The sequence below is a fragment of the Macrotis lagotis genome, chromosome 1 (assembly GCF_037893015.1).
Source record: "Macrotis lagotis isolate mMagLag1 chromosome 1, bilby.v1.9.chrom.fasta, whole genome shotgun sequence".
In the NCBI taxonomy this organism is placed as follows: Eukaryota; Metazoa; Chordata; class Mammalia; order Peramelemorphia; family Peramelidae; genus Macrotis; species Macrotis lagotis.
The window spans coordinates 399,245,022-399,266,104 of NC_133658.1; the positions used below are offsets into that span (position 1 = coordinate 399,245,022).

A 21,083-nucleotide genomic window follows, 5' to 3' on the forward strand; every position below is an offset into this window, starting at 1 on the left:
AGAACAAACCACTCCAGTATCTCTGCCAAGAAAATACCAAATGGGGTTATAGAGAGTCAGACATCAGTGAAAAACAACTGAATTAATGATCCCTTTCACCTTTAATGTCAATGAGTCCATGTTGCTATAAAGCTGAAGGAGGGAGAATGGCAAATAATGAAAGTTAAAGGCTTTGGTCATTTTACAGTAAATTCCTCTTTCCCTATTAGGGTTTGTCTCTTTCATCCCAGGCTGTCCTAGCTCCATTGGTTCTAGCAGTGGCCATTGTGAGGTTGCTCTGAGTTCTGTCACTAGTGAGGCAGATAAAAGGGATTCACTCCAGATCACTGAGTCTGGGCAAGAGTCCAGGCATCAGGACTCCCAAGTCCAATCAGGGCTAAGATCCTGGGAAAGTATTAGGAGTAGCCAGGAGTCTGAGAGAGGGAATGAGCCTATAAGACGTAAGTTGAATCTTATTAAACCTTTGAAGAGTCAATCCCAGTAGGTTCAGTCTTTCCCCCAAGGCTTCATGATACTCTCTACAAGGTAAGTCACTCATTTCCACTTCTTCCCCCTTTTAATAATTATATCCAGAGACTGTAGCCATAGCTTCCCTGGATGTTACAAAAAATAATTCATTATCACAGATAAGTAGGGCAGGTAAGCTGTGGGCAAGAAAGATAGCTCCCACTTGCAAATTGCCTTGAGGAGGGCAAAAAATTCTTTCCTTCACTAAGATTGCCTATAGCAAGTAGATAAGAGTGTAGAGATCCAGAGCATCCGGGTTGCATTTATTAGGGACTGAGCCCATTTATTAGGGACTCAACCTACAGCTATAGAATTGATGCTTGAGGGACAGTTAGATGACATAGTAGATAAAGCACTGGCCCTGAAGTTAGGAAGACCTGAGTTCAAATTTGGCCTCAGACATTTGACACTTACTGTGTGACCCTGGACAAGTCATTTAACCCCAAGTGCCCCCCCCCCCAAAATAAATCAGTGGCCTGATACATAGGAAAAAAGAAAGAGAAAGAAGATTCAGGAATCCTATGAAACTCTGTCACAGCAGATCAGAATGACTTTTGGAGCCCAAAGTTCCCGACTTCCTTTTCCTTTATAGCTATATGTTCCCTTTTACCATGTGTGCCATTGTAAAGACTTGTGCACTAAATTATGTTACCAGTTACCTGACAATTTGAATTCAAGTAAATAATAAAGGATTTAGGTGATGAAGATCTATGGTCCAAATTCCATGACAGCTGTACTCCTGACCAAGTCCATTAGACATTGAAGAACCTATAGACCCTTGATATTTCCTGTAATGATTAATCTTGGGGTACAGCCAATAGAGTATAGAATGATTATGATCTTTGTCCTTCATTTTTGAAGAAGACCACAACATCAGGAAGATATGCCATGGAAAGCACATGAACTGGATTTGTGTGTGTGTGTGGGGGGGGCTGTGCTATGTTACCAGTCTCACTTTCTCCTCCAGAGCCATCAGAGTCCAATGGCCAGATATGAATAAGGATGACTGGAGATGGCCCTGGATGTGAGGCAATCAGGGTTAAGTGACTTGTCTAAGGTTACACAGCTAGTGAGTGTCAAGTATATAAGACTGGATTTGAACTCAGGTCCTCCTGACTCCAAAGTCAGTACTCTATCCACTGTACTGCCTAGTTGCCCTTTCCCTGGAGTATAGGAGCAAGAGAACTGTATATTAGACTCAGAATCCTTTGTCTAAATTTCAGCTCTGCCACCTATGGATGACTTTGGCAAATCATTTCCTTTCTGTGGCCCACTTTTTTTTATCTGTATAATGGAGATAATATTTATACTGTCTACCTCTAAAGTTGAAAAACTAGGTAGTATAGTAGATAAAGTGATTGACCTAGAATCTGGAAGAACTGAATTCTAATCCTGCCTCAGACAATTACTAGCTGGGTGACTCTGGGCAGGTCACTTAATCTGATTTCCCTCATCTGCAAAATGAGCTAGAGAAGGAAATGGCAAATCTCTTCAGCATCTTTGCCAAGAAAACCCCAAATGGGGTCACAATGAGTCAAACATGACTGAAATGACTGAACAACACTTCCAAAGTTTATTGTAAGGAAAGCACTTTGTATCCCAAAAGTCACTACAGAAATGTTTATTATAATCCTATTTCCACAGCCATCATGTCTTCTAAGAAGCTGCTTTGTAGAGGCTCCAACTCTGATGACCTTGACTGTGGAGCTAAGCTAAACCCAAGTAATTTGTCCATCAAAAATTCAGATTCATTTCACCGGCCCAGGGAACCCCAAAACTTAATGTGAGTAAACTCTTGTGTATTCTCTATTATACTTGAAGGGGATATTTGGATCACTGGGTGTAGTTTAATACCATCACAGTATAGCACAAATTATTTGAAGTCAGACATAACTTTTTATTTTCTCTTTACTTCTAGGGTATTTTTCGTCATTATCATCATAACTATAATTTACATAGCAGAGAACTTCACAAATATTATTTCATGTTATCCCTACAACAAGGCAGTAAGATTCTACATTGATTCCTATTTTACAAATGAGGAAACTGAGACATACAGTGGTTAAAACACTTGCCCCGGGTTACATAGTTAATAAATATCTAAGACCATCCTTGAAGGTGGTTCTTCCTGAGGCCCAGTGGATAGAGATCCATTATTATTGGATATCTTGCTACTTGTTAGATTGAAACAAAAACACCAAAACCAAAAAAAAACCAACCCAACCCTAGACTATCAAAAGATCTGGATCTGAGTTCCAGCCCTTTCCAAGTCTCTTTTAGACTTCAATTTCCTCCACAGAAAAACAAGGACAATAAAGTTTGCATTCCTTGGGTGGCAAACTTTGGGTTTTTTAAATTGTAAAGTTCTCAAAAAATGTGAGCTACTATTATTTCTTCCTCTCCCATTGGCATAGCACTATGAGATAAGTAACTAGTAAGTTCTACTTTTTGTATTTATATGTATATGTGTATATATATATATATATGTAAATAAATTATTTATATATGAATAAAGGTAGGTGCTACAGCGAATACACCACCAGTCCTGGAGTCAAATCTGGCCTGACACTTGACAGTTACTAGCTGTGTGACCTTGGGTAAGTCAATTAACTCCAATTGCCTCACATTCAGGGCCATCTCCAGTCATCCTGATTCATATCTTGTTACTGGATCCAGATGGCTCTAGTGGAGAAAATGAGGCTGGTGATTCTCAACATTATCCCCTCACTCAAATACAATTCACATGCATGTCATAGCATCACCTCTTGAAATTATGATCTTCCTCTAGAATGAAGGACAAAAACAACTTTTTGCATCACATGGGGGATGTTGTGATAGTGGTAAAGCCAAGATTTGGATTCCTTCCCCTCAAGTAGCTGTTTTGTGCCTGGACTTGGTTTATCTGGCTGTGCTAAACCATAATGTAGGTGCCATTCGGAAAGGAGAAAGTCTCTTAAACCTTGGAAACAATCATAGCAGTGCTATTCAGAAGACTTTCTCCCTCTTTGTGTCATCTTTCTTGGTTAAAATGTGTAGAGACTGACAATAAATTAATGAATGAAAAAAATTAACCATTTAGCACCCATTTAACCACTTAACATGTAGTAAAAAAATTTATTTTAAAGAGACATTGTACAAGAACATTGTAAATAAGAACAAATTGTACAAACATTTTCCCCAATATCTCCAATACATACTCTCCACTATACCACTGGTGTCTCTAAAGGGGGAGAGGGTGGGAAACAAGTTCAAAATTTGGCTCAGTTTTTATACAACTTTGGTCTTACCAAATTCATATCCAGATGCAGCATCAAAGCTGGATGAACTTCTAAGTTACAGCATTACGGGAGTTCTTATGTTCACTCTGACTGGAATCCAATTCCCAGATTACCTTGGATTGCTTTCCTAACCTTTCAAAACTTTCAAGGTTGGTATGGTCTCTTATCAGATGCTATGAGTCAAGGAATCACCAAATGAACCAGAAAGAGAATGAAGACTGTAGTTTTTGAATGCCTTCTTAGGAGACTATCTAGACATACTCTACAATCTTTCCTCCCTGTTCCATCATCACAATTTTCCTGAAAGCATCCTACCCAGGTTCTCCACACAGAGCAACATTAATCCAGATATTCAACATATGCTCCAGATCCTCACTGCATGTTAACAGGCACTGAGGATACAAATACAAGAGTGAGATAGTCCTTTCCCTCTTATTCTAATGGAGAAAAAGCAAATATATGAAGTTGGTCATAAAAATTTTGAGAGATTCTTCCAAAATGAAGGACTCTTCCAAACTCATGACTCCTTGGTAGAATTCTGGATTCAGTCTTTGGAGCCAGAGGGTACTCCTGGATAGCCCCAAAGCTGAAGATTTCATGAAAGACATTAACCTCCTATTGTCTATACTTCAACTTTGTCTCTTTTCATATGTCTTCAATTCATGCCATTTCCATGCAAGTTCTGGATTGGGTTACAATATTTGTCCCTCAACCAGTTTATCAGTTCAGTACTCTGTGCCACCATTACCTTTGTCACTCTCACATCCTATTTGTCTCTTCTCCTTGAAATGACATAATCCTTTAAATGCCAATGTTTGCAATAAGAGGGTATCCATGAAATTTTATTGCATTTACTGCATTAAATAAAAGACAAAGCTGGTGATGAGATGCTCAAGTCTTCAATAGTAGGTGACATTTGCTGTTGCTGTTTCTGACTCCATTTCTCCTAAGGACTCTCTGCCATGTCTGGTAATCTGTGTGTACTCTAGCATTAATATCACCCAGAATTTTAAGCTTGTCCTCCTTTGGCACATGGACCTTCAGGTCTTCATAAAATTTTTCTTTGACCTCATCAGGGGTCATCATAGTGGAAGTATTTGCTAATGATGGTGATGGCACTTTGCTGAGAGTGGTAATAACATTGTCATGAACCTGTCATTCATTGTTTTTGTCATATATACAAGCTGGTTGACAAGATTAGTTTTGATTTTACAGTGCTCCTCTTGATGGAGCCATTCCAGAAAAATGTGTATCCAATTCCAACTTCACTAAGCTGACCTTCATTTGCCAGCCTTGTTTCACTCAGGGTGCTGACTTCAATGCTATTTACCTATGACAACTAGAGAGTGTATCAGCTCCAAGCCAGGAAATTGGATTAATTACTTTTGAATTATCTTAAAAAGGTTCTGAAGGTCACCCAACAAGAAAAGGTTCCAGATACTGAGGTTCTTAAGCTAAACAGTCAACTATAGCAGAGAATGCAATTCACATGGAAAGGTCATTTTATTTGAATGTCAAGCATATATTTATCCAAAAGACTATTTTACAGAGAACTCAAACAAGGAAGGTGTTCACATGTTGATCAGAAGAAGCAATAAAAGGACACTCTCAAGGTCTCTCTGAAGAACTTTGGATTTTATAGCATGACATGGAAGACATTGACAAAAGATCACCCAGCATATTGAACCTAAATTAAAGAAGGCATTGTGCTCTATGAGTGAAATAGTTTGCATAGCTCAAAAGAAATATGGGCTGCATAAGTTTAGAGACATCTCTACTCCAAATGTTCACATTGACTATTTATGCCTAACCTGTGGTAGAGCATTCAGACCTTGTATTAGTCTGATCAGCCATAATCAGACATACTGTACCTTGACTCCAACATAGTGAGGTCATTTTGATCCTCATTGGGAACAAAGGACAACCAACCAGTTATGTAGGCCATCTTTGATTTCTTAACAGCAATCAAAAAGAAAAAATACATAGAGTGAAGTGAACAGAACTTAATATTTATTGATTGATAAATTATATATATATATATATATAAATTAGCAATAGTATGTAAGTAGTAGGTATATATATATATATATATATATAATATATATATATATATATATATATATATATATATATATATATTAGACAAACAAACCTTCGCTTTGTAGGAACTGAAACATTTTTTTTAATTGGGAAAGAATTTAGTAGCTCCTTGGACCATAAGTCTAGCCTTTTCATCACAACTGGTGGATGGTTTGTACTTTTTCTTTTTACCTCTATTGATAGTCCAAAGAACCATAGACAAAGATAGTCAAGAACTCCAATTAGGATATCCATATAACTTAATAGGATAGACTTTCTCACTATCGGTGAATCCTTTACCTGAAAATGAAAGGGATTTTTAGTAGTCTTTGTGCTTCCAGTATGAAACTGTTTCCTAAACCCTGGTGTTTATGAGTTACATAAAGATGGTACTTTGACCTGTAAAGATTGACACTGTTGTATGAGGAGACTAACTAGATCCTTAAGGGCTTACTGACATTTCTCATTTCAACAATCTTCAACAATATCAGACGGGTCAGGTCAAATTGCTCCTTGTTTTCCTTTCTGCTTTCCGTTCTTCTCTTCCATGTGCCCTAAAGGTCAAATACTTAAGGTCCTTTATGTTAATGACATAATTCTTATCAGTTTGAGATAGTAGTCACTAAGCCCCAGGAATATCTTTAACCACATTTTTAAAAAATCAATATTTATTCATTTTAGACATTCTTTCCTTTTTTTATATTTTGAGTTCCAAATTCTCTTCCTCCTTCCCAATTCTCTCCTACCCAATGAGAAGGCAAGCTTTATGATTTCAATAATACATGTGAAATCATGCAAAGATATATTTCCATATTAACCTTACTGTAAAAGAAAAAGAAAACAAGAAAATTATGCTACAATTTGCACTCAAGTTCCTCATTTCTATTTCTGGAGGTAGATAGTAGTTTTTCATCAAGAGTCCTTGAATCATTGTATTGATTAGAGTAGCCAAATCTTTCACAGATGGTCTTCATCACAACACTACTGTTAACAATGCACAAAGCTTCACTTTATCTCAGTTCATTTAGGTCTTGATTTTTTCCTTAAAGTCAGTCCCCTCATCATTTCTTATAGCACAAATAGTACTCCATCACAACCACAAGTCACATCTTGTTCAACCATTCCCCAGTTAATGAGCATCCACTTGATTTCTAATTCTTTGCCACCAAAAAAAAAAAAGAGTTGCTATAATATTTTTGTTCATATAGTTCTTTCTTTTTTCTTTGATCTCCTGGGGTACAGAACTAATAGGGGTATTATTTCAAAGGATATGGTCAGTTTTATAACCCTTTAGGGCTAGGTTCCAAACTGTTCTCCAGAATAGTTGGACTAGTTAACTATTCCACTAACAGATTATTAATGTAGCTATTTTCCCTCATCCTTTCCAGCTTTTGTCATTTCTGATGTTTTAAGTTGTCTTTAATCAATAGTGATTTAGAGCATTTTCCAAATGACTTTAGATAGCTTTGATTAATTCTTCTCAAAATTGCCTATATATAACCTTTTTTTTTAGGTTTTTGCAAGACAATAGGGTTAAGTGGCTTGCCCAGGGCAAGAATGGTTTTCAGTTTTAAAAAATCTGATTCAATTCTCTTTATATTTGGGAAATGTGACCTTTATTAGAGAAACTTGTAATTTTTTTTAGTATTTATTCATTGTTAATGGCACTTACTAGCAAAATGTAGTTTCTCTGATTATCTCTTTCAATTAAGTCAGATTTTGCCTTTGTTTTGTCTGAGATCATAATTACTATTTATGCATGTTTTTGCTCCATGTGAAGCAAATACATTCTGCTATAGCCCTTTATTTTAACTCTTCTGTGTCTCTAAACAATATATTACTGAATTCTGGTTTCTAATTCATCCTTCAAGCTGCTTATATTTTATGGGTAAGCTCATTCTATTCACATCCACAGTTATGATAACTATATTTTCTTTCATCTCATTTTCTTCTGTTTATTCTACACTCTTGCTTTTTATTCCATCCTTCCTCAAAAGTCCGTTTTGATTCTGATCAATTTCTCTTTTATCATTCTCCTATTTCTCTATTGGGTTAAAGAGATATCTATACTCAACTGAGTTTGTCTATATGTCTGTGTCTGTGTGTGTGTGTGTGTGTGTGTGTGTGCACGCGTGTGCGCATGAGCCAATTACAAGGATGCAATTCAAGCATTGCCTATTCACCTCCATTTCCCTTATACTTTAAAAGTTTTTCCTTGTGAACCTCTTTTAAGTTCTCTTTTTTTTAAGGTTTTTTTTTTGAAGGCAATGGGGTTTAGTGGCTTGCCCGAGGCCACACAGCTAGGTAATTATTAAGTGTCTGAGGCCAGATTTGAACTCAGGTACTCCTGACTCCAGGGCTGGTGCCCTATCCACTGTGCCACCTAGCCGCTCCTGAACCTCTTTTACATGAGAAAATTTTCCTCATTCTACCTCTCTCTTCCTCTTTCTTACCCTTTCTTCTCATCCTTCATATTTTTTACATCATCCCATCATAACTATCTCACATCCTTACCTTCTGTCTAGATAAACTCCTAACAGCTCTAAGATTGATGAACTTTTTAGGAGTTTTATGTATCATCTTCCCATATGAAAGTGTAAATAGGTCTTTTCCCAAAACCACTCCCCTCATCATTTCTTCTAGCACAATAGTACTTTATCACAATTATATGCCACAACTTGTTCAAATATTCACCAATTGATAAACATCCTTTTGATTGCCAATTCTGACTTTATTAAGTCCCTTATGATTACTTTTTCATGCTTACCTTTTTATGTTTGTCTTGTATCTTGTGGCTGGATGTCAAATTTTCCAGTAAAACTCTGGTCTTTTCATCAGGAATGCTTAAAAGGACTATTTTTCATTAAATATTTTGTACCTTCTAAAACATATTTCAAGCCTTCTGCTCAATTTAGTGGAACCTACTAAATCTTGTGTGATCTTGGCTCTACAATATTTGAATTGATTCTTTCTGACTGCCTTTATTATTTTCTCCTTGACAAGAGAGTTCTGGAAATTGGCTAAAATATTTTCATTTTGGGATCTTTCCATTTCAATATTAGCCTCTAGATCTGAGATATCAGGGTAGTTTTTCAGTATAATTTCTTGAAATATGGTATCTAGATTTTTTTATCATTATTTTTAGCTAGTTCAATATTTTTTATATTATCTCACCTCAATCTATTTACCAAGTCAACACATTTTCTGATGACATTTCACATTTTTTTCTATTTTTTTCATTCTTTTGACTTTGTTTTATCATTTTGTTTTTCAAATGTTCTATTATACTTTTTTTTACTAATTTTGCTAATTATTTCCCAATTACATTTTAATCTTGTTCATATCATACTCTAGAGAGGTGTACTGTGGTGAATATATGCTTGACACTTCTGCATGGATGATAAATGGGTAATGGCATAAATACATGACAAACTAAAAGCAGGGGAAGGGTAGTTTACAAGATATGACATACAGTTATTACAGGAATATAGGTTATATGTTAACTGCCTTGTGGACTTTTCATATATAATTACAAAGTAATCAACAAGACCAAGATGGAGTAAACAAGTCTCAGTCAGTCTAATCCTATGTAAAGACAAATTCTTGTTTATAAAGTTCAGAGGTGGTTTTTCTATAGTATCAGCAAATGTGACCTTTACTTACTCTTACTTTCTGTGATAAGAAAAGGCATTTTTTTTTGAGGCATTACTTGTATAGTTTTCACATTGTTGTCTTCTTCATACTTGTGTCTATGATATGAGATTCTTAAGGTCAAGTTCTTTTTTTGTTGTTTTCTCATTTTTCCAATTTATTTCTTGACTTTGACTTCCTTAGTTTTATGTTAAAATTGGACTCTGCTCAACTGTGAGTAGGGAATCTCAGCCCCAAGCTTTAGATTTTTTTTTTCATATTGCTGTTTTCAGAGCTACTTCTACAGAACTGCAACTTTTTGAGCTTCCAAGACAGTATTATCCTAGGAGTTGTGTGATAACTGTCTCTGGGTCTGCCATCTGATCTTTACCCAGGAAAGGTCCCTGCCTTCTCTCTTACAGTCACAAGCACTATTGATTCTGGAGCTATAAGCAGATTCCCTACTTTCCTATTGCATTCATCTTTGCCTTGGAACTGAGACTAGGGTCCCTGATTCTTTATGACAAACCACAAATGCCCTCTCCACCTTGGAACAGTGACCCAGAACTAATAATAGAGTTGCTAGTCAGTGCCAGAAAAAGATCCTTTACATCTGTGTCTAACCAGTCTGATCCCATTATAGTCTCTGGGCTGAGAGATCCAAAAGCTGCTGCTGTTGTAGCATTTGTAGTCTCCAAGGCCTGCTTTAGCATGGTATGTGTTGTATTCTGGACAAGCTTCCACTCTGGTGTTATAGAGCTCTCCTTCTGACTCCTTAGGTTTCTTGAAGCTTGAAAAATATCTCACCTGACTTTGGACCTTGCAATGTGAAGGATATTTCTTGTCTTTTAGGATCATATCTTAGAATCTTAGGATCATTATTCACTTCCTTACTGAGCTATTATGTGATCCACATACTTGAGGCTCTAAAAAAAAATGACACTTGTTGATTGACAGCTCACCCCTAGTTGAACAGAGACCAAGTTTTAATATAAAGTTCCAAATGTATAAACAGGGCAGCTAGGTGGCACAATGGATAGAGCACTGGCCCTGGAGTCAGGAGGACCTGAATTCAACTGTGACTTAAGACACTTAACGACTGCCTAACTGTTTACACAGGCAAAACCACTGTAACCAAGATCAAAAGAAATGTAGGAAACTGGGAAACAATTTTTACAATTAGTATTTCTGACAAAGGACTCATTTCTAAAATATACAGAAAACTGAGTCAAATTTAAAAAAAAAACCAAGCCATTCCCCAATTGACAAATGGTCAAAAGATATGCAAAGACAATTTACAGATGAGGAAATCAAAGCAATCTATAATCATATGAAAAATTGCTCTAAATCATTACTTATTAGAGAAATGCAAATTAAGCATCTCTGAGATATCACCTCACACCTCTCATACTGGCCAATATGACCAGAAAGGACAATGATCAATGTTGGAAGGGATGTGGGAAATCTAGGACACTAATACATTCATGGTGGAGCTGTGACCTTATCCAACCTTTCTGGAGAGCAATTTGGAACTACACCCAAAGGGCAACAAAAATGTGCATATCCTTTGATCCAGCAATACTACTACTGGGTCTATACCCTGAAGATATGATGAAAAAAGGTAAAAACAACATGTGTATAAAAATATTCATAGCAGCCCTGTTTGTCTGGCAAAGAATTGGAAATCAAGTAAATGTCCTTCAATTGGGGAATGTCTTAACAAACTGTGGTATATGTATGTCATGAAACACTATTATTCTTTTAGAAACCAGGAGGGATGGGAATTCAGGGAAGCCTGGAAGGATTTGCATGAATTGATGCTGAGCAAGATGAGAAGAACCAGAAAAACACTGTACACCCTAACAGCAACTTAGGGGTGATGATCAACCTTGATGGACTTGCTCATTCCATCAGTGCAAGAATCAGGAACAATTTGGGGCTATCTGCGATGGAGAATACCATCTGTATCCAGAGAAAGAATTATGGAGTTTAAACAAAGACTAAGGACTATTACCCTTAATTTAGGGGAAAAAACCTGATATCTTATTGTCTGATCTTGCTATCTCTTATACTTTATGTTTCTTCCTTAAAGATTTCTCTCTTTATCACATTCAATTTGGATCAATGTATACCATGAAAACAATGTAAAGACTGGCAAATTGTCTTCTGTGGAGGGAGGGAAGTATGAATAAGGGGAAAATTGTAAAACTCAAAATAAATAAAATCTTTAAAATGGAAAAAATATAATTGCCTTGCTATATGACCTTGGGCAAGTCACTTAACCCCATTACCTTAAATAAGTAAAATTTTTTAAAAAGAGTCCAGTTTAGAATAATGTGTAAATAACAATAAAAGAACTTGATCATAAAAAGCTGCTACAATGGCATGGAGAAGACCAAGACACAAACTCAGACAAAGACAACAATGCAAAGTCTCAAAGAAAAAATGTTAATTTGACAAAACTCCAACAAGAAGTCTTAAAACAATGGTTCCTGATAATATCAACCTTTCATCATGCTTTCATTTTGTAATATTGTTCCACTATATCCATGTCATTATCTCACTAAAAATGAATGAATGTAACAGAAATTCCTAGGGGAAAACATTTCACTTAAATTGATAGGCTCCCACTGGACAGATGAAGATCATCTTTTTTCAAGATCTCCCTCTGCCCTGGGGATCTGAGAGTATTCACTGTTTGGTTCCAACAATGAGAAACACTAACTGTCCAGAGGGTCTTGAATTTGAAAAAAAATCTTCTATTATAACCCCACCCCACCACCATCTGAGAATAAAAGGCAAGAATGAACACCCTTAGTTTTTGGTGCAAAAATTTATTCATTGGCTCCTTGAATCCACAATGATTCTTTCTTTTATTCTCTCTGTCTCTGTCTTTCCCTGTCTCTGTGTCTTTGTCTCATTTTCTCTATTTCTTTCTCTTCTCTGCTCCCCATATTGGAAGAGAAAGGAATGGAGGAGGCTATAACCTGGATTAGCTCCTCACTCTAAAAAGTCTAGCTAGAAACTCATAATTAGGATTGGAAGAGAATCCTAAAGGCATCTAGAGAAACTGTCCTTAAACAGGGAATTCCCCTCTAACATCTCTGAAAGCAGTGATGCAGAAATGGGACTATCACTAATGGTAAACTCACTATCTCCCAAAGTAGTACATTGGAGTTGTGAGAAAACACTAATTGCTAAAGATTTTTTTCTTCTGCTGAACTGGTCTGTCACCCTATTATTTTTCCCTTTGTTTTGTTAGCTAGACCCAGACTAATAAAAACAAGTTTCCTACCTCTTTCCCATGATAACTCCTGATATATTGAAAATAATCTCCACTTTAAAATCACCAATTCCTTCAATATATCCTCATATACCAAGATTTCAAATCTCTTCACTATCCTGTCTCTTCTCCTCAGGATATATATTCAGACTTGTTATTCCCCCTCAAATGTATTGCCCAGAATTGGACAAAATATTCCAGGGTATAGTCTAATTAGAGGAAAGTGCAGTGGAACTTTTTCTTCCCTTAATCAGAATACCATGCTTTTATTGATACTGCTACATATAGAAACTTATCAAAACCCTTAATGGAGCTCTCCAGCAGTTCAGATTTGGGGGGGGGGGGTTCAAGTCAAGGAAGTTGCTATACTGAGGAACATTTTAGTAGTTAAAAGTTGAAACTCTGTGATGCTAGCCCTTGTATCTGGGACTGGCATCAAGAGGTGCATGTTTGGAAAAAAGAAAGAAAAGAAAAGGGTGAATAGCTTGAATAAATTATATAAGTTAAAAAAAGTGAAACTTTTAGAAGCAATAATGGGGAATGAGCAGAAATGGATAGAAGCCTGCTGCGTAGAATATGGTTGAAGCCAAAAGGCAAGCAATTGTTTCTCTTGCTTTGCCTAGAGGATTAAATAAATATTAGATTATATTCTCCCTGGAGTCTCTTTGAGGTGGCACCATTTGCATCTGAGGTCATAGAATAAGAATATTCCTTCCTGTTACTCCTTTTATTTAGGTTTTTAAATGATGTTATTTTTTCTGTCTTAAAGGTTTTTACTACAGGATTTGTGGTTTGCCTGATCTGTAAATAAGGAGAACTATATTGTTTGGGACTTGGGTCATAATTGGCAAAACTGAATATTGTCAAAGAAAAAATATTAAGGAAGTAGAATAAAAATAAGTTGAAAAGAAGGGAATCTGTTTGCACCAGATCTCAAACTGTCTAAAAGGCAGTAATCATTAAAATAATTTGGTAGAAGTTAAAAACATTTTTTTTTTAGTTTTTGCAAGGCAATGGGGTTAAGTGGCTTGTCCAAGGCCACACAGCTAGGTAATTATCAAGTGTCTGAGACCGGATTTGAACCCAGGTACTCCTGACTCCAGAGCCAGTGCTTTATCCACTGTGCCACCTAGCCACCCCATGTGCCACCTAGCCGCCCCTGTAGAAGTTAACAAAGGAAAGGTCAGTCAGTAGAACAAATAAGGTACATAACATAGAAAAATAATACAGTTGCATAGTGCTTGATTTGCATTTATATGGAATGGATCACAGTACCTGATTTTAAAAAGTTATATCTATATACACACATATTTACATATCTATTAGCTTCTATTATTGTTGTTGACATTAATCTTGATAATAATAATGTCTGAAGAATCTTGTTCCTTTGGGGAAAGCTCACTACTTGATAAAATTCCTGAGAAAATCGGGCAAAAATTGGCAGAAGATGCTAATTCTCATTCCATGTATCAAGAAAAGCTCCAAATGGATACATGATCTAAATATAAAAGGTAACAACATAAACAAATTAGAAGAGAAAGGAAGATCTTACTTTCTAATCTGTGGATAGAAAGTTTATGACTGAATAAATGATAGAATCACACAAGATTAAATGGACCACTTTGTACAAAATTTAAAAAGTTTTGCGCACATAGAAATCTCATGAAATAAAAATTAGAAGATAATGGGAAGAGTTGTAATAAATCTCTCTCTAAAAGTTCTAATTTCTTTTTTTTAGGGTTTTGGGGGGGGGGTTTTGCAAGGCAAATGGGGTTAAGTGGCTTGCTCAAGACCACACAGCTAGGTAATTATTAAATGTCTGAGGCTGGATTTGAACTCAGGTACTCTTTGACTCCAGGATTGGTGCTCTATCCACTGTGCCACCTAGCCGCCCCTAAAAGTTCTAATTTCTAAGATATATAAGGAGCTGATTCAAATTTTTAAGATTAAGAGCCATTTCCCAAAGAAAGAAAGCTAAATTAGTGATAATCTTTTGAAAAATATAGTAAATTACCAATAATTAGAAAATACAAATTAAAATAACGGTGAGGTTCTCCTTTATACCTATTAGACTGGAAAAAGTAACAAAAGGGGAAAATGAAAAATGTTGGGGTGAGGTGCTACTGGAAAAACAGGTATACTGATATGCTACTGGTAGAGTTGTGAAATGCCTAGTGTTTATAGAAAACTATTTTGAACTATGTCCAGAAAGTTACCAAATTCTTCATGCCCTTTCAACTATCTATAACTCTACTAGGTCTATACCTCAAAGAAATCAAAGTGGAAAAAAATCTATATGTCAAAGGATATTTAGAGCAACTCTTTCAATTGTAGCTAAAAATTGAAAACTAAGGGATAATGGCTAATCAAATTGCGGTATATGAATGCAATACAATATTATTGTGCCACAAGAAATGATGAAATGTACAATTTCAAAGGAAATTTGGAAAACCTTTATGAGCTAATGAAGAGAAAAGAGAGTGGAACTAGAAGACTAGTTTTTAAAAATGATAACCTAAGGAAAAACAACTTTGAATAAACTTAGAATTTTTTATCAACAGAATGATCAACCACAAGTGCAAAAGAATGAAAATGAAACAAGGCCCTCATGTCATATCAGAGAAAATGATGAACTTACATGGTGTGTGTGTGTGTGTGTGTGTGTGTGTGTGTGTGTGTGTGTGTGTGAGAGAGTGAGAGAGAGAGAGAAGAAGGAAAAGAGAAGGGAAAGGGCTAAGGATAGGTGGAGGGGGAAGAATGGAGAGCATGACTAATGTAGGCATATGTGTTGGACCACTTAGCTAAATATTGAAAGATCTCATTTGTTACTGTTGTTTTAAACTCACTCTGGTGCAGTATTACTTTAAAAAATAAAGTTATAATTTTAAAAAGGAAATTAACAAGATCATCTTCATAGCTAGAATTCTGTGTTGTCAGGATCCCAGAGTTGTTATTATCGAAAGTCTCAGCTTTTTTTGATTACTACTTGGAATAGAGAGTTGGCTTTGGATCTAGAAAGACCTCAGTTCAGAACTTATTTTGGTCACTTATTAGGTTTGTGATCATGGGCAAATAATAGCAGCTTTCCAAGCCTCTTTCTGAATCCTCTTTTGTGACATGGTGATGAAAATAACTATAATTCCACCTCACAGAACTGTTGTGTGACTCAAATGAGATAGATTGACCTTCCTCTGCCAGAATTACCTAATATTAGACTTTATGTTTTGCAAATCTTACAGCATTATATAAATATCACTTATTACTATAGCACTGTTGAATCATTTTGGGATTGCTGTCTAGATAACTTTTCACATCAAGGATCATGGCATATCATAGGATTCAGAGTTGGAAAGATCTCTGGAGATCCTCTAGTCAACTTCACTGAAGTCTAGAGAGGTTGTAGTTTTTACCAAGTTCATATATTGAAGTAACTACAAGATCTGGAATTCAAATAACATTTATTAACTACCTATTATGCATAAGTACAAAGCAATTGGTATAAAAGGAAATGAACGAAACAGTCCTTGTTTTGAAGGAACTCTATTTTATTGGGAGGCTATATCATGCATACAAAAAATATGCAAACTGGTTCTGTGAGGAAAAAAAATTGAACTTGTAATCAAGGACATGGGTTCAAATCCCATTTCTATTGTTTACTACCTTGTGACCTTGAACAAATCCTTTTCCTTCTATGGGACTGTTCCCTCTTGTGTAAAATGAGAAGTTTGGACTGGATGAGCTCTAAAATGCCTATCTAAATTTATGGACTTATGAAATGAATACAAAATAATTTAAAGAAGTAAAGAATCCAGGGCAGCTAGGTAGCACAGTGGATAGAGCACCAACCTTGGAGTCAGGAGTACCTGAGTTTAAATCCAGCCTCAGACACTTAATAATTACCTAGATGTGTTTCCTTGGGCAAACCACTTTACCCCATTGCCTTGCAAAAATCTAAAAAAAAAAAAAGGAAGAAGTAAAGAATCCTAACCCTAAAGGGTTTGGGAAAGGTGTTACTTGATAGGAGGTACTTGATACATGAGATGAGTCTTAAAAGAAGCCAAGGATTCTAAGTGGAGGTGAAAAAGGAGAGCATTCCCAATATAAAGGGCAAAGCTCTTGCAGAGACGTGAAACCAGAAAATAGAATGCCAGGTTCATGAAGAAACTCTCAGCCAGTTTGACTAGAATGTAAAATGAGTGAAAGGGAATAACTTGAAATAAGGCTGGAAAGGTATATTGGAGCCAGATTATTAAGGAATTTCATGCCCCCCCAAAATGAATAGCTTGTATTTGATCTTACAAGCAATAAGGAGCCTCTATATTTTTTGACCAAATATTGATATATTTGCATGATCAGATCTGCACCATTGGAAGATTATTTTGGCAGGGATAGGAACCATAGATTGGAATAGGGAGAGCCTATAAAAAGGGTGACTGTTTAGAAGACTAGTGCAGTGCATAATTTGGTCTTATGTGACAGTTGTAAAGGGTTTCAACTAGAGTAGATTTTCTTCCCATTCTAACCATAGCCTTTAGTTTGCCCATTTGCATCTTCACTAGCTTTCCATGACTTCTGGCAACCCAACAGTGCAGGGTTGGTGATGACTTCTGGTGGGATTATGTCCCATCCCATTTGGCCTTCGATCTTCTCTCAACGTTGTTGCACAGGTCCCATGGGCACTGATGATAAAAGTTGTAGAACTATTCTTTGCTTCAGCCTTCAGGCACACCAAACTCTCACACTGGTTGATCCAACATTTGTAGATCTGACCAAAGTCTTTGATATCATCATTCTTCAGAACCAATCAATCACCTTTGGGCACCTCCAAACCAAAATCATGTCAAAATTTAGTTGCCTGGAGAAGTTCATCAGTATTGTACATCAATAGGGATGAACATGGCATCAAGATCAGCTATTGCACTGCCAGTAAATTTTCCACCTTGAAAAGACTACAAGCCAAGACCAAAGTGGAAGAAGTGCTGGTGCATGGTTTTCTGTTTGCGGATGGTTGTGCATTCAAAACTGAGATGTAACAAAATATGGATTGATTCTCTGCTGCCTGGGCTAATTTTGGCCCAACAATTAACACCAAGAAAACCCAGGTGCTTCAATCATCTAGCACCACATCATATGTAAAACCATTGATTAGAGCAAATAGAGAAATTTGGATACTGTGGATAAGTTCACTTACCTGGGCAGTGTGCTTTCCAGGGAGATACAAATTTATAATGAGGTTGACCCACACATTCCCAGAACTGGTTCAATATCTGGGAGGCTCCAAAAGAAAGTGAAGGAGAGAAAAGAAGCATTAGACTGACTACTAAACTGAAGGTCTACAGAGCTACTGTGCTGACCTCATTGCTGTATGCCTGTGAAACATAGACAGTCTACCAGCACCATGTCAAGAAACTGAATCACTTCCATTTAAATTGTTTTAAGAAGATTCTGAAGATCACCTGGTAAGATAAAAGATTAAACACTGAGGTCCTTTCTCAAGCTAAACTGCTAAGCATTCAACTGTTACTATAGGGAGCTTGACTCTAATGGGCTGATCACATTGTTTGAATGCCAAATGCATACTTGCCAAAAAGACAAATTTACTCATATTGGCAAACAATCACAGGGTGGGTCAGAAGAAACAACACTCTCAAGGTCTCTCTTAAGGATTTTGGAATTGACAGCATGAGAGACCCTAGCACAGAACTCTCTGATGAGGGCATGTCACACTGAGCAATATTGTGCCATGAGCAAGGCAGAATTGAAATTCAAAGGAAACGTGAGATACACAAGTTTAGAGTATTCACCCAGGTGTTCACATGGACTATTTGTGAAGGTCCTGTTATATTCCAAGCCATATTGGTCTGATCAGTCACAATCAAACACATTATGACTTGTCTCTACCATAGTAATGTCATTTTTCTCTTCGATAATGAGAGACAAGAACCAATCAATCACCTTTGGGCACTTCCAAATTCTCACATTGGGTGACCCAGATAAACAGATAAAAAGTAATTTAGATTCAATGTAATCTGTGGGTCCATATCTACTCAAAGCCATAGCACATGAGATGCTATTCATGGTTTCCTTTTCTAATTAGATGATGGACATGATTAGTTCAAAGCAAAGATACTTAATGAAATAGCTAGGTGGCACAGTTAGAAAGCTGGACCTGAAGTCAGGAAGACCTGAGTTCAAATGTGACTTCAGATACTTAACTACTGCCTATGGTGACCCTGGGCAAGTCACTTGACCCTGTTAACCTCAGTTTCCTCATCTGTCAAATGAGCTGGAGAAGGAAATGGCAAACTACTTCAATCTCTTTGCTAAGAAAACCCCAAATGGTGCCACCCTGATTGGAATATGACTGTAACAACTTAACAGCAACAATGACACCACCATAGTTAGAAAAAACCTGGAGCACACTTTTCTATATAAACAGAACATCATGAAAGTTTTAGTAAAGTTTTAGACTTCAACAATTTCAAAAGATGAATGCTATAAACTTTCAAACAACATCATTTGAAAACAATAATTTAAATTCAGTTCTTTTACTAATTATTGAAAATATTTTTATGAATTTTCTTTTAAATTTACATATTTAATTTAAACAAGATAAAACCACTCTGCCATCATGCATTTCATGTACAATAGTTTCTGGATGACTTTTTCTCAGAAAAGTAGATCAGTGGAGGAGGGAAACAGCAGTTACACAAAGAGAGCACCTACAGAGGGAAATACAATGGGATAAATGTAGAATGGGAAACACATGCAGGAAATCTGTAGCATACATAATACAATTCAATTCATTCAATAAGCTTTTATTAGGAAAACAGTGTTACCAGGACATAAATATGAAAGAAAACTCATGACTTATGTGATCTTAGATTTAGAGCTAGGAGGGATTTCAGAGGACATCTAGTCTACCCCCCCCCCCCCATTTTACAAATGGGAAAAGGGATTAGGAGAATTACCCAAGGTCCACCTGAGGGGTAAGCATCAGGTGGAGGGTTTGCTCCCAAGTTTTCTGACTCTAGATTTGATGCTGTTTTTAATTCTGATACTGGAAGACTACCAGCATCTTCTGCCCCACTGCTTCTCTGATTACTTCTGATCATTGACAGGCATGAGATTGTGAAATCTCTTTTCTTGTGTCTGTAACATAACATCACAATGTATTTGTACAACTGATTCAAACCATAAAACTTTACATTTATCCTCACTAAAGCTTTTTGATCTAGTCCTTCATTTTAGACTTTCTAATTATGTATAGATACCAATTATGACCAAGTTAGATGATTTTTAACATCCTTTTCAGTTCAGATACAATGATTTCCACGAAATCCCATTACTACATCTCATTGTGGAATCATTCTGGGCTCACAAAATCAATACAAAGTTTAAGAGATTTAGCTAAGCTAACATGTAAGAAACCAACAGGGTCTTCTGCTTGAAGATCAGTCTAGTCAAGTATAAAGAGATACCAGGAGACTGCTAAGTAGCTGATGAATTCTTTGGCCATGGTGACCCATAAAAATAAATAAGTGATTAGAACAGGTTGTAAGCTTGTATTGAACAGTCTAAATGAAGATTAGAGAGAAATCTCAGGGTAAAGTATCCCCTCTCCATATTTCAATATGCTCATTATAATTTTCACTTTTTAATTTAAAAGCAGTTAATGCCTTGGAAAAATAAACCTCTCATTTCCATTTTAAATTAAGGGAGACACAAGTCGTTTGTAGAAGCAAGGGTGTCTAATAGCAGCAAGTTACAAAGAAGAGGGATATTACTTCATGGCATGAGGACCAACCAATTGATGAAGGGTATCAGAGCAAAGCAAGAATGGGGAAACCAAGCAAGATGTATCAGGTCCCCTTTCATGCTAAAAACTTCTTGTTAGCTGATATGCTAATTGATAGGCCTACTATATCAAGTGAGCCCTAAATGTCATATCATATTTAACATCCCATTTGACTGTCTATCCTAGCTATCTTTTAATCATCTGCTCTATTTCACCTTCACCTGAACCAGTGGCCCTGATGAAATCATGCCTTGGGTGTGATTTTTTGGAACAACCTATTCAAAGTAAACAAGACCATGTGCTGAGTAGGGAGTCAAGCTAACTACCCAACCCCAACCCCTAGGTCATGTTTCATAGCCCAGACATCCACTCAGGCAATACTGCTTCTCCATCACTAAGCTTCCTGATATTCCATCGACTAAACTTTGGAACCCCTGTCATGTGGTCATGGGGTCCTGACTAGTGAAAGCCTATTGTATTCATCCAGTTCTAGACCTTTGACTGCAAT

At 36.5% G+C, this 21,083-nt stretch overlaps 1 protein-coding gene across 2 annotated transcripts in view; it reads left to right on the forward strand.

Moving 5' to 3' along the window:
- The first annotated feature begins 308 nt into the window (after nucleotides 1-308).
- The window catches only part of LOC141518388 (proton-coupled amino acid transporter 3-like), a 73,708-nt gene continuing 52,933 nt past the window's right edge, over nucleotides 309-21,083 (forward strand). The window contains exons 1-2 of one of the 2 annotated variants that reach the window (XM_074230375.1): nucleotides 309-440; nucleotides 2,152-2,290. In XM_074230375.1, coding sequence (XP_074086476.1) covers nucleotides 2,157-2,290 — 134 coding nt within the window. In that variant the 5' untranslated portion in view covers nucleotides 309-440; nucleotides 2,152-2,156. Of the gene's footprint in view, nucleotides 526-2,151; nucleotides 2,291-21,083 lie in introns of both variants that reach the window. The other variant, XM_074230381.1, reaches the window with a different exon arrangement.